Source organism: Hipposideros armiger, unplaced genomic scaffold, assembly GCF_001890085.2.
Source record: "Hipposideros armiger isolate ML-2016 unplaced genomic scaffold, ASM189008v1 scaffold_141, whole genome shotgun sequence".
In the NCBI taxonomy this organism is placed as follows: Eukaryota; Metazoa; Chordata; class Mammalia; order Chiroptera; family Hipposideridae; genus Hipposideros; species Hipposideros armiger.
Genome location: NW_017731491.1, coordinates 1,415,748 through 1,429,719, shown reverse-complemented (window position 1 = coordinate 1,429,719; position 13,972 = coordinate 1,415,748). Strand labels below are relative to the sequence as shown.

General features: G+C 48.0%; 2 protein-coding genes across 4 annotated transcripts in view; one reads left to right on the top strand and one right to left on the bottom strand.

Annotated features, from left to right (window-relative positions):
• The first annotated feature begins 10 nt into the window (after positions 1–10).
• Positions 11–7,293, top strand: MRM3 (mitochondrial rRNA methyltransferase 3). Of its 2 annotated transcripts, XM_019650515.1 has the most exons (4): positions 11–359; positions 611–855; positions 2,860–3,027; positions 5,057–7,284. In XM_019650515.1, exons 1-4 carry the CDS (start codon positions 49–51, stop codon positions 5,596–5,598), a joined length of 1,266 nt encoding a protein of 421 aa, XP_019506060.1. In that variant the 5' UTR covers positions 11–48; the 3' UTR covers positions 5,599–7,284. The 2 variants fall into 2 exon arrangements, with proteins under 2 accessions (XP_019506060.1, XP_019506061.1); XM_019650516.1 differs by lacking the exon at positions 11–359 and having other exon boundaries at positions 713–797; positions 5,057–7,293.
• A 2,542-nt stretch (positions 7,294–9,835) lies between these two features.
• NXN (nucleoredoxin) overlaps positions 9,836–13,972 on the bottom strand; it is a 158,764-nt gene continuing 154,627 nt past the window's right edge. The window contains exon 10 of one of the 2 annotated variants that reach the window (XM_019650541.1): positions 9,836–13,114. In XM_019650541.1, coding sequence (XP_019506086.1) covers positions 12,932–13,114 — 183 coding nt within the window. In that variant the 3' untranslated portion in view covers positions 9,836–12,931. The remainder of the gene's footprint in view (positions 13,115–13,972) is intronic. The other variant, XM_019650540.1, reaches the window with a different exon arrangement.

Here is a 13,972-nt window from a genome sequence, read left to right as displayed (position 1 = left end):
GGTTGTCGCCGGCGCGCTTTCGTGACGCAACCCACGGCGCGGGGGAAGATGGCGGCGCTGGTGAAGCGCGTGGGGTGGCCTGCACGACTCCTGGTGCCGGTGGTCCAGACTTGGGACTTCGATGCGCGGCGCTGGGTCCGAGCGCTGCGGCGGAGCCCGGTGAAAGTGTTTCCATCCGGACAGGTGGTGGATCGGAAGCCCGGTGCTGGGAAGCAGCCCGGGAAGGCGGCGGCTCAGGCCAGTCCCCATGTGCAGCGACCGAAGCAGCCGCTTCAGGTGCCCCCATCTCAGGCGCCCAGCACCTGGGAAGAGTCAGGGCTTCGCTACGATAAAGCTTTACCCGGGGACAAAAGGCTCAGGTGATGTGTTCCTGACATTTGTCGGGTATTCCCATTTCTCTTCCCGCCTCACAGCGGGACCTTAACTTCTTTCCTCCAGTTGGACTACTACTTCCAATACCTCCCGCTGGTTATTATGCACGGAGGACAGAATTAGTATCTTCCCCAGAATCGGTTTGCGTCTGTCTCTGAAGCTCTTTATGTCTGTTAGAACTAGGTGCCTCCGTTACAAGAATGTTGATAATTACTCGTCTTTGTGTTTCCATCCACAGCAGTGTAATGACAATAGTTAAGTCCCGGCCATTTCGGGAAAAGCAAGGGAAGATCCTGCTGGAAGGTCGCAGGCTGATTGCAGATGCTCTCAAAGCTGGCGCTGTGCCCAAAGTGTTCTTCTTTAGTCGTCTGGAATACATAAAGGAGCTGCCCCTTGATAAGCTGAAAGGTGTCAGCCTCATTAAGGTGAAATTTGAGGATATCAAGGATTGGTCCGACCTAGTAACACCACAAGGAATAATGGGTCAGTGGTTTTACAGTGTCACTAGAAGTAGAGACCTCGAGTTATTTGTTTGTACTTGTGTTAGGCCAACAAATTTTATTTAAACCAAATTCAAAATGTTATTGCTTTCTAAACGTTTTCTAGACACCCAGAAAAATAAAGTTCTCAAATCTGTGCACGTTATGTAGTATTTTTAGTGGAAACAAGCCAGGTTTTGGTCATTTGTATTATGGCTCTATAGTCTCTAGGAATAACCACTGTTCCTCAGACCTTATGTTTTTAGGTCATTTCTTCAACCTTTAATGTTTAACTAAAAATTAAGAAAATGTTTACCAAAATGTTAGCCCTCCATTTCCAAAACCTATGCTAGTGTGGTGATAAACATTATGACTCTTATTCTAGAAGCAGGTCTCAGCAGTAAGCTAAAATTTATTGCCCTGTTTAGCCATTGAACAGGAAACCTTGTCTTCATTTGGTTGAATCTAACTTAAGGTTTTATGTAACAGTGATGTCGATTACCACTTAGAAAGGTTTTTCTAACTATGGAAAGACTAAATTCTTTATACCTTTTTGACATTGGAGTTACAATTAAGATCTGAGAATTGAATGGCAGTTAAGTATAGAGGTTTCCCTTGGATGGTAAGGGACAGTTGGGGTGGGGTGGGGGGAGTGGAGGGTTATTTTCAAGTTTTAATGTTTAGGCCAGGGCCTCTCATACCAGTTATCCATTTGTATTTCCTGTAATGAGCTCACAGTGCAGCTACTAGTTGGGAGAGAAAATTCTGGGGACCATCTCTTGTTTCTGTAACTCAGCAAGTGACAGAGATCTGTGCACCTGTGCTCAGAACTCACCCTAGGGTGGGGACATGGACTACTGAAGTTTTCCACTCATTCTAAGTAACTATTCTCATTAGCTACACCTCTCTAATCCCTGCTCCATGCTACAGCTATCATTCGTTTTCATCATACTTGCCACTTTGGGCATATGTGCTAACATTGGCCAGCCCACCCTGCACTTCTGTAGCCCCTTTATCATGACTGCTTTCATCATTTCATGGCTTTTAAATATATTATTTAGCTTATCTTTATGTTTTATTTCAGATTTGAGTAGGGGGAAGGGGGTAAAAAGAAAGAAAGATAAGATCTAGCACTGCCTGTCAGACTTCAGGCACATCTCTAAATGTAATCCAGTAATGTAAGTGGGGCCTCTGTCATCACTGCAGCTGTAAAAGTTAAAGGACTTCAAGGTTTCCTGCCCCACTGAATGCTCTTAAATGTGACTCTTAAATGTGGTTATCTGTGACTCTTAAATGCAGGCTCTTTTGACAGCACACAGGTGCCTGATACTATTCCACTGCCTTCATTGATAGACTAGGTACAGGTAGTTATGTGTTCTTGTGCATAAACTGGAATAGCAGTTTGGCAGTGTCTGTTAACATTAAGAGGGCTTTCACTCTATCCATTTCCCTGGGGAAATATTTGGACATATGCACAGAGTCATACAGGGATGTTTATTGCAGGGTTGTTTATAATAGGGAAAATTGAAAATAATCTAAATATCAGTTAGTTGGGGAAGAGCTAAATAAATGTGGTATGTTCACATTACAAAATAACATGCAGAGGTTAAAAGAATAAGGTAGCTCCTAATGTATTGACATGGTAGGTTCTCCAAGATATGTTATAGAGTTAAATAAGTAGATTACAGAATAATAGAGTATGACTTTTTTTTTTTAGAGTATGACTTTTTTATGTAAAAGAAAAAAAGCACCTGTATATAGGTGGATGTATATATGTAGGTAGATGCATAGAATAAGTTCTGAAAGGATACATTCCAAGATTGAAAACAGTTATGCGGGGTGGGGTGTGGGGGGGGGTCATTGATAGTATTTTATGTTTGAATTTTTTTAGTCAGAATGTATTCATGTATTATGTAATTAAGAATACAGAAAGTGATAAATAAATGAGAAGTCAAATTATTCCCCATGTCCCTATCAGACACGTGAACCACTTGTTTTGTTTCCTCAGGGATTTTTGCCAAACCTGACCATGTTAAGATGGCATACCCAGAGACTCAGCTTCACCACTCACTGCCCTTATTATTGATTTGTGACAATCTCCGTGACCCTGGGAACCTGGGGACAATTCTGAGATCTGCTGCTGGGGCGGGCTGCAGCAAAGTATTACTCACCAAAGGTAAGAGCGTATGTGACTGGGTGGATTGGGCCATTTGTAAGGGAGCTGGCTGTATGGGCAGACACGTGGATTTAAATCTTCGATTTGCCCTTTACTCACTGTATGTCTGTGAACAATATTCTAAGTGTCAGTTTCCTCATCTGTAAAGTCGATATAATAATAGAATCTACCCAGTAGGGCTGTTTTAAGGATTAAGTGATATTATGCACATAAACTACTTAGCACCGTGCCTGGCACACGGTAATTCAGTAAATGTGGATTAGCTTTTAAAATTATTTTGACACCTGCTAGGTTATTAAAGAAAGAACTTAAAAAAACCATCAGGGTAAGAAATAGATGCCTGTTGGTTCCAAGTCCTTTATTTAGTGATCTTGAGTTCCCAAGTTGTTGGGCATGTGAGACCTTTGTAACTCTTGACATTTTGAATCCTGTGAAAGGAATGCTGTCAACAGTATGATTATGAAACTGTAATACTTTTCCCTTAGCCCCACGCGTCAAACGCCCCCCACACAAATGAGCCTCGTTACATCTCTTTTCTGTCTCCTCTCAGCAGAAGTGGGGATTAGTAGGCTTAGTTCTGAACAGACTTGCCTAACAGTTGGAACATGCCTAAAATGCTTATTACAACTTGGAGAGGCTCATTCATCAGAAACACTCAAGCCACCGTTCAATGTAAACGAATAGTGGCACCCATTGCTGAGACTTGCCTCAATTGCTCCTTTTAACTCTTCCCTCAGTCCCACCTTGTTGGAGTGCATTTCTCTGCCAGCGTGAAGGTGTTGGACTCCCATCACGAGTACCTGCTGACCCGCCCCATGGTTGAGAGCTCTGAGAGCAGGCGTGGCTTTGGACATGTACCTATATAACCCGGGCAGTGTAGTTTTCACAGTGATGCTGGTGGCTTGTGTATAAGAGGTAGGGAAAGAGTAGGGAACACCTGGTGTGGTGTCCAGTATCTAGGACGTAAGGATGAGGGGGACATTTCATCGTAACCTGTATTCCCCACAAGTTAGAGGGGTCACACTAGATGGCTCTCCTCATGAGTCTAGGCTGCTTTTAAAAATAACTTGTCATGAGGAGATGGTAGATGTGGTGCCCTCTGCCTGCTGTTTCTCCCAGCCTGTAGTCCGGGGAAAGGCCTGGAAGTGGGTGGGATTAGCACATGCCTCTGCAGAAAAGAGTAGTTCTTGTTGCCTTCTTACCATGGTGTGAGGGCAGGTGTGTGTGTCAGTGACAAGGCCGTTGCCCTGGTTCTCCCTGGATTACTCTCATTGCCTCCAATCTCATTTCCCCATCTCTAGTGTCTTCCCTGCTCCAATCCAGGTTCAACAGTGAAGCCAAATGGGTCTTTCTAAATCATAAACTAGATTCTGTCACTACTTTAAAATCTCTCAATGGCATTATATTGTCTTCTGGATAAAATCCTCAACTCCTCAGCCCGGCACCCCCAGCTTCCTTTAGGTTGGTCCTTGCCTGCCTCCCGTCTCCTCGCCCATCACACGCCCACCCCTCGGTAGGCCCGATTCACTTTACTTACAGTTCTTGGACTGTACACTCTTCCTGCTTCTATAACTTGGTCCTGTGCCTGGGCCTTTCTCTGACAAGGTCCTCCTATCCGTGAAGATCCAGCCCAGTGCCACGCTCCCTGGGATGTTTTTCCTCAGGGCCCTGCTTTGTACAAGGGTTTGCTGGTAACCCTGCTCATGCTGCTTCTATATCACGAGGTCCTTGAGGCCAGGAACTTGAATGCCCTTGGCGTCTCCCGTACAGCGTCTGGCACATGTATGGTCAGTGTTGACGGGATGAGTAGAATCTGTGTTAAGCACTGGCAGGACTTCCTCCCACAGTCCCCTAGCTGGACACTGCCATAGGGAAGGCGGAGGTGCCAGCTATCAGGATGGCTACAACAGGACTTTTTTTTTTTTTTTTTGGCTTGATCTTCTGATCCAGAACTAATCTGATGTACTCCCGAGTCCCCTCACCTAGGAAGGTTTGCAGTGTTAACTGGATCCTGTCTTTTATTCTCTAGGCTGTGTGGATGCCTGGGAGCCCAAGGTGCTGCGGGCAGGTATGGGTGCGCATTTCCAGGTGCCCATCATCAACAATCTGGACTGGGAAGCAGTGCCCAACTACTTGCCCACCGATACCCGGGTCTACGTGGCGGACAACTGTGGCCTTTATGCCCAGGCCCAGACATCTAATAAAGCCAGTGACCATGGCTGGGTGTGTGACCGACGGCTCTCAAAGTTTCACAAGTATGAGGAAGAGGAGGAGGAAGATCTAGACACCGGAGCCAGTAAAGGCTGGCTCCCTGAACTTGAGGTCCAGAGTTATGACTTGGATTGGACAGAGGCACCAGCGGCTGTGGTCATAGGAGGGGAGACCCACGGTGTGAGCCTGGAGTCCCTGCAGCTGGCCGAGAGCACGGGGGGCAAGAGGCTGCTGGTCCCTGTCGTGCCTGGTGTGGATAGCCTGAACTCGGCCATGGCCGCCAGCATCCTGCTTTTTGAAGGGAAAAGACAACTGCGGTTGAGGATGGAACACTTGAGCAGGGACAGGAGTTACCACTGAGAGGGACCATGGAAGTTAGTCTTTGGTTTGCCTCCAGCTGCTCCTACATCGCTAGGAGGCTGGCAGAGTTGGTACCTGGCTTTCTAGGCCACATGGAGGAGGTGGCAGGTAGGCACGATGCTGTTGAATGGTTCTTGAAAAAAGAAGATTTTCCACGTACTTCTGTTTATCCTCAAAAACAACAAAGGTCGGAATTCTTCCTGAGCTCTCCCATCCCCCTGACTTTTATATGTATACATAAGAGCTACATGTTCAGTAGCTTGCTGTTGTTTTCAGCTTGGCTATGTCAATCTCTGCTATTATTCAGGCCTTGAACTTAAACAGTCACCGTGTATGTATAGCATGATTTTTTCCCCCTTTCTGGCGAAACAGCTGGTAGAAACAGCTTAATTTCATCAGGTGGTGTTAAACCTTCTTAGCACTTTTGCAGATATCTTTTTGAGGACTCTTCAGAAAAGGAGGGAGCAGATTTAAAATCTTCAGCTTAACCTTGCATCAGGAAAGCCGGACCCTTTTTACTAGCTTCCTGCTGTTCGTCCTACTTCATATATAATATAACTTTTGGTTAAATGTAATAATGACTCGAGTTACTTATTTACATGAATCCCCCTCCTGCGTAAAGGAACAGAACTGCTTAGGCAGATGCCAACATCCCTGGCTGCTGTGTGAACAGAAAGCTCCTTCTAGGCGAGAGGCTGAGGTCCTGAGGATGAGAGCTTGGGCCTGCACCTGCAGTAAGACCCTGCTGTTCTCTCAGCGCCTCCAGGGGACCAGGACAAGTAGATCGTTACCTACCAGGTGCCAGCTGGGCTGTAGCCAGGGACGTGAGGGCAAATGCAGATGGTAATCGCGTTTTAAATCACTGTGGGAAGGGGGTGGGTGGGACTGGAGTGAGGGACCGAGTTCAAGCAGTGCTTTTGCAGCCACAGAGAACGTGCTTGGAGTTGAGGACGACACTAGTAGTGTAGTCACACCATATCCCTTCCGTACCGTGGCTCCTTTACTGATTAGGGTTCCTTGGGAGCCCTTCAAGGGCTCATTCCAAGGAGGCTGAGTGGCCAGCATGCCCAAGAGAAATCATGGCCCCCCTTCCTTCCCCATCGGCTCCCCCAGCTCCTTGGTAAAACTTCCTCTCAAGAGAACCCAAAGATCAAGCATGACCCATGGCCCAAGTGGAAGGGTGGGATTGCTCTGGCATGCTTGAGGGGAGGGGTTTTTGCAGGAACGATCTGATTGGCTGTGTTCTCCAGGCTGACCAGCCAGAGAGGCTGCTCTGGTGCCCCACTGGTCTGGACCTGCCCAGGGCCCCCCACAGATGTCTGATGCAAGCAGCCCACAGATTGTTCTTGAGACTGGCAGCTTTTAGAAAGTAGATGAGCCCACAGCCTCTATACTGTGCTGAGCCCACAAAAGCTGGGGCCTAGCCTGCCAGCTTCACAACCATAATGCAAAATCTAGGAGGCAGCCCAGAGAGTGGGACCACTCGAGTCTATCAACATTTGGTCTCGCAACACCTTGGGAAAACGCTCAAGAATTAAATCACTAAAAGGAAGCTGGAGGCTTTCCAGCATGAAACCAATCTCCTGTAGTTTTTGTCCCTGGCTTTACCATTCCTGCTGATTTTTGTTACAGAATAAAAATCAATGAAAGAACAACAAACCCTGTACCTTGTCCTTGTTCAGAAAAACAAAACAATGCAAAACAGTATACCTGGCAAGTAATTCTAAGCCTATTTTATCATCCTGGGTGTAAGACAGAAAAGAAATTTACATCCCATTCACTTTATAGTCAATGCTTATATGCCATGCCTTATGAGTTCCTTTTGTATTTTTTGTGGGGATTTAACTGAAGGGAGGGCAAATTTCCCTTTAAAATGACTATAGGAGAAGCAAATGGTGAAGTTCTTGTTTGCTGAGTGATATTGGAAAATCTCTATCTTGAATTCTCAATTTGAAGGCCAACATTTGCTCTGTCACCGTTTCCCCAGGAAATAAGGACTGAGCAGTATATAACAAGCAGGCTGAAAGAGCAGCTGTCAGGTTTGCCAAGCTGCCGGCTGCCTTTGTGCTGGGCATGGCTGTAAGGATTTTTGCCACGAGGTGGCAGCCACGCCTCAAAACCACTCCTAACTGAATAGACGGGTGGGGATTTTTCCTGGATTTAAATTGTTGGAAAAGGGTGGAGTCAAAAGTCTCCCTGTACCACAAGCGTTTTGCAAGCCATTTACCCCCAGAGGTGCTGAAGTAGGGGGCTCATTGGGTTGTCACTCATTTAGCAGAATCTAAAGTATAGGAGGTCATTGGACCAAAACGAGAAAATGCACAGAAATGGAAAGTGGCTGCAGAAAAAAAAAAAAAGGCACTTTTCCCTTTGAATGGAGCCCTCTGGGAAAGCAGTTTTGGGCCGTGCTGATGTCCCCACTGCCACAGTGGGAACCCTTGGCTTTGAGCTTCGGGGCAGAGAGAGCTGAAACCTCTTTCCCCAGTGGCAGCTGCTAGCTCCTGGTTAGAATCCGTCATTGAGACCCAGAAGATGAACATATCTCGGGGACCTACCACTTGCCCCAGGGTTAACAGCAACACCAGATGTCACCACCATCCAAGCTGAGCTGCTTTTAGCTCCACTTGTGTCATTCTGCTACCTGAACCACAGAAACAGCACTTCACCCAGGGCTCCATGACTAGTACCGAAAACCACCAGTTGCGCTGCAGTGCCTGGGGGGCTCCCCGCTTGGCCAAGCCGCCTCTGCCCTCCAGGGGCAGACCTGACTGGCTTCCCTTTCAATTTTTGCTTTAGGAAACACTCATGTAGACACCTTTAAACTCCGAGATCTTATTTTGTCTATTTTCATCAATACACAAAGGTAACAGGCTAGAAGCCAAAATAATGGATGAGCCAGGACGACTGCTCGGGATGACTTGGTCTCTGAACTAGGTTACCATGTGACACTGGAGCAGCTGAGATAGCAGCTGCAAAACAAGGCCTCGATGAAAGCCTCAGAAACCTGGTGCTGCTGCTTGAAGGCCCAGTATGGCTGAAAAGTCTTGAGTACATTATGGATGGTTATCGGTTCTGTTATTACATTTATTTTGTAGGAAACAGCTACTTTGTTCAGTTGAAGCCTAATAGTTGGAGAGGGCCATCACCAAAGCTGCTGCCTCAAAATGCAAGAAGGGAACCAAGGTTTGGGAGGCAACACAGCTGTAGGAGGGTCTGGCCTCCCAGCCTCCCTTGCACCAATTTGATGGGAAGTAAGGTGGCATACTGACAACAGGCCAGCAGAGTGGCTCCTGATTGGTTGGGCATTCCCACATCCTCTGATGACCAAAGGGGATTTATTTTTTGGCCCTGGTCCTAAGATCCTGCCTCCACCTGTATCCTACTTCTGGCCTGGGTGGGTGGTTTATTTGCGTGAGGCAGGAGCACCCACGAACCCAGACTTGAGGCTGTCTGTGTCTTTTGGGCTTCCCACTAGTCTGCAGACCTGGGGACAGTGGCTTTCATGCCTTGACAAATTATTTAATGGAAAGCCAACTGTCCCTCAGAACAAGTCCTACCCGAATCTAGTAACATTTCCTGGCAAAGGAAGTATTCCAAACATCAACAGGATGAGACATGCTTACACCTTGGAAATGAAGCATCTTTACTTCATGCTCCCAAATATAAGGCACGCTCAGAATATCCTGTCATATTTCCCCCAGTAGAAGAAGAAACCCCTACCATAAAGCAGACCCAATATAAAATTTTCCTACATACAAGCCTTTTGTTTCCTGGAAAAGATTTCACCCGTTACACATGCACCATTAGCACCAATAATGAAGCCAATAAACAACAGCCATTTGTCCCCCAAAGGTTTCCCTTGAGCAACCTGCCTGGAAGAAAGCGGGGTGGGGGGGTAGGTCCTCTTGTCCCTGTTGGTAATGGCAAAGAGGGGCGGGCACTAAGTGCTCACTTGGACACAGTCACTTCAGGGTGAACTTGACTGATGCCCCTGAGCCCAGGCCTCCGGTCAGCCCAGTTCACACAGCAGCACCAAGATCAAAGCTGCAGAAGGCCATGGCTGAGCCTCCTCACAGCCTGTGCTATGGTGGTGTTCCAGTCCTGTTGGGCGAGCATGGGCCTGCCGAGGCCGGCCAGGGGAAATGACACTGCACAGAGTGTGTGCACGCCCATGCCTGCGTGACGGGAGGGGCCTGAGCCAGACACTCGCTCAGGTCCCTCCCAGCGCTACCATTCAAGTGTAGGGCGTTTCCACACGTGCATGCACACACATGTGGTTTTCTCCCAAAGGTGACGATGCAACAGCTTATTAGATCCGGTGGATCTGTTCCTGGACCATAGCCTACTTTTGTCTTTACATCATTGCAGAATTCAGTTTGCTGCCCCAGAACAAGGCAGCAGGAGGAGAGAACAGCTTTTCAGTGTCTTTAATTAGGCAACAGGAAAAAACAAAGTCTGGCTGACAATTACCACTCAAAGCTTGGCTGATGCCAAGAAAGCAGTCCTGTCTCCCTGTGCTCAGATAAGTGAGAGCCATTGATTTCGAGGACGCACTTGGGGGAGGGGGTGCATAGCAGACAGCCACCTCACTCCTGGAAAGGAAGCTGGTATTCAGTCGCCCTCTGGCATTGGCAGCTGCTCGCTGTAATACTACCAATCCCGAACAGGTTAAAAAAAAAAAAAATCTCATCGCACGTGCAAATGGCTAGAATCGGATCTGGAAGTCATTGTGGTGAACACAAACCTGGAACCCCAGGGTGGCATTTTTACAGCCACCACCCTGCCTCAACCTGGAGGGCATGGTTTCCTTAGCTGCTGTCGGAAGCCCTTGAATACACCACAGCTGGTGTTTGAACCTGCTTCCAATTAGCGACAAGCATTTTAAGGTATTTTGGAGCTGCTTAATGGAAATTAAGAAGCCACCCACTTCGTCTGCATCAATAACCTTTAAGATCTTTTGTTCTATTGAGACAAGGATATTTCACGGGCACTGGCGAAGTGATCCTCCCCTGGCATTTCCTCCTCAAGTCGCCATGACATAAACCTACAGCGCCTTTTCAGTAAACCTTCTCGCTGATCTTAACTAACCTACACACCCACTCTAAACAGGGCATTCTGGTGTCAAGGATCCAGCTGACATTAGTGGCAGGTAGTTCAGTCAGCCCTGTGAGGCTGTAGGAAGATCCCAGACGACCTAGTTTTTCTGTTGGCCATGATTTCCAGGGATTCCTCACTGGATTATGTTCCTTCTGCCCCAGATGATCAGTAGCTCCTAAGAGAGACACCTTTCCCTTCCCCCAAGGTCATCACAATAGAGGGCACGGACAGAAACCCTGCCCATCTTCCAAGCAAGGTCAGCCTTACCTCGTCCCCACATCCAACCCACCCTGCAAGGGAGACACTGGCAGGGTGATCGTGCTAGGTTTGAGGGTCTCCAACTATATTCCCATTCTTCACGGGGGAACCCAGTGGGGTTCCTTGTGTTCCCTACCTGGCCTTCTCAGGCTTCAGAGCACTTGCTCCCCTGTAGGGAGGGAATGAATGAGCACTGAGTGTCCACAAGGATGTCTGTCATCTGAGAATCTGCCCCCATCAAGGGCAAGGTCAATCAGGAGAGATGGCGGTGGGAGCTCCGGTCTTCTAATCCAAATGAACTTTCTGGCTTCTGGAGGACATGACAGATGACCATGTTAGGTCTCAGGGTTCTCGAAAATTCTGACGCGTAGCTACCAGGTATCCAATGAAAGTCAGAAGGATCTCGTAGGTCCCTTTCCCCTCCATTACCCACCTCCTAAGAGAGCACAGCAGCACAAGCAAAACCATTTTTGTTATTAGGACAGAAAAGGCCAACTGGTTGGTAACATCCAGAGATGCCTGCTTTATTTCTTACTAGGTGATTGCATTTCAGGCTGGTGACATCAAGTAACAGTCTAATTACCAACTAATTTTGTACCTCTGAAACTACAAATCAACAATCCCATTTGGCAAGGAGCAATGGTGTTACAGCTAATTGAGGGGCTGGGTTTTCCCAAAGACATGGTCTTGTTTGGTTGGCAGAGTGCTGTGAGGTGGAGCCAAGGGTAAGGCCTGGAATTGTTTAAAGACCCTGACACCTGGTTGAGATGGGCTAAAACCCTGCAAGTCCCTCGGCAAAGCCCTCCAGCCCAAATCCTTAGAACATGGATGTTCTTTTCCTTTTTGTGGTCAGTTCAGCCCACATAAGAAGCCAAGCTACCTGGGTCTAGCAGAGTGGATCCAAGGCCTACTCTTTCTTCATTGATGCGTCCTCTGCCCTCACTCCCACCCTAGGGCGCAGCTCTTTTTCTGCAGGTTCTTAGGGAAAAGCTAGGCTTCTGGTAATTTCTTGTCTCTTTTTAGTTCTGCTCTGAAAAGAAAAGAGAATGACAGGGATAACCGAAGATAGGCACAGGCACATCAGGAGAGCTCCAGCGGCCCCAGGCCCAGAGCTGGGCTGGGTCAGAGGTCTGGCTGGCGAGGCGGTGCTGCTCCAAGACACAGGGCCAAGCGCATCTTCCTGGGAAGATGTCCAAAGGGGAGAATTTATTAACAAAATTCCCAGCTAGCAGGGGCTGTTTGTATGAGAAGACAGAGACTTAGAGAAGGTCAAGATCAAGGAAGAAAGAGATAAGGAATGAATGAGAAGCTCTTATCCCATGGTAGGAGCTCAATCAAAGGAAGCAATTGCTATATGACTCATTACCATAGCCCCTCTTGTTCTCACCAGAAAAGAACACAAGCTTCCTTTGAGATCTGGAGGGCCCCTGCCCAAGCACTGACTGACAAGTTAGTGTTCCTCCCTCAGACCAAGACAGACCAAGTCACCCAGGAAAGGATGTTCTCACCAGCAGCTCTAAGCTGAGCCTTAACGAGGCCGCGGCCCTTTCGCTGCCCCACCTGTGTCACTGAGCTGTGTCGGCTCTGTGTGTAGAGCTGACACCAGAGGCAGAGCCAGAGCACCGATGCACTGTCCCTTCATGCACACTTGGCAGAAGAACACCCTGGCAAAGACTCGGTCACCAAGAGCTGGTGACTGAGAGAGCGATGCAGCCCCAGCTCTGGCTGGGTTACTGCCGCCCCGTGAGTCCCAAGCAGAGTCTCCAAACATGGTGGGTTCTTCTGCTTCTGAGAGGGTGCGCACCCAAGGGCGCTAGCTGAGGAGTTAATGCAGAAAACAAGGCACCACAGAGAGGTTGGACACTTGGGTTGTGTGATTCAGGACACGCTGGAAAAGTCCATGGGTGGAGGGGAGGAGGGGGAGAAGGAGGAGGAGAAGACTGAGTTTTAAATAACGTCTCATGAGGCCGGAGCCCCTCTAGATGGGCTCTGGTTTGAGCTTTTCTGCTAGGAAGTCATTCACAAAGGCCTCCACAATGGCGGGGGTGATCTCCTCCACGTCCATCACGTACTTGGCCCGGGCTGACATGTCCAGAATGGTGAGCAAAGGGGCAGCCTCAGGCAGGTTGGTGTAATCTCGCAGGGAGTCAGTCATGTCATCCTGGAAGTCACCAGAAGGGAGAGAACCAGTAAGTTTTCAAGAAAGGATAGAGTTCCCCTGGGCCCAGGCTCCCCAGATGGCAGGGAATGGAACCATTGTATCATGACCCTGAAGAGCGGGCCTCACTCCAGGGAAAACGGGCTGAGGATGGGGAGCAGTGGACCCTGCGCTGCCTTGTGGAGGCTGGCTCGGAAAGTTCTCTAGGCATAACCAAAACCCTTCAGGCAAGTCCTCTTCGTTAGCAAGAAAGCAGCTTTTCTGTGTCCTCTGCTTTGTAAAGATGTGATGTCCTTTGATTATTTACTTTTCAATCAACCTCAATCCTTTGTGGCCTGAGGCCAAGCTGGACTTCAGTTCTGGACTGTTTTTAAACAGAACTGCCCCCCCACTCCACCCCACCCCTGTGGTTTCAGGGGGTAGGAGTCACACAGCCAGTTTGGGAGACAGGGCTACCGAAGTTTACACGGGTCGCTGTATTTATCCGAGCAGGAAGTTGGTACTTTATTACATATTCCCAGCGAGGGAGAATTTCCCTAATATCAGATGTAGCATTATTAGTATAAAGGCAAACACAGAAAGACAAGGAGAAAGATTTGTAAGGGAGCAACCCTTTGAGATTACCTTTTCCGCTGTCAATCTTTGTTTGGTAGGAAACAGAAAATGAACTCTACATCCTCATCCCGAGGTGGTCTCACTATAAAATGTGCAGTATTCTAAACTGAATGAAAAGACATGCGTCGCCTTGCAGAGGGAGGGCGTGGGGTATTCCTGGCCTTAAATGACGGCGAGCAGGAGGCATGAAATGTACAGCTCACCGGTTTCTGAGACTAAAAACATTCCTTTTGCAAAGGCCAAATA

Excerpts from the sequence above, each read along its gene's own strand:
- MRM3 (XM_019650515.1), top strand. The coding sequence starts at position 49 with ATGGCGGCGCTGGTGAAGCGCGTGGGGTGGCCTGCACGACTCCTGGTG. Across the intron at positions 360-610 it reads CCCGGGGACAAAAGGCTCAG|CAGTGTAATGACAATAGTTA; the intron begins GTGATGTGTTCC and ends TTCCATCCACAG. Across the intron at positions 856-2,859 it reads AACACCACAAGGAATAATGG|GGATTTTTGCCAAACCTGAC; the intron begins GTCAGTGGTTTT and ends TTGTTTCCTCAG.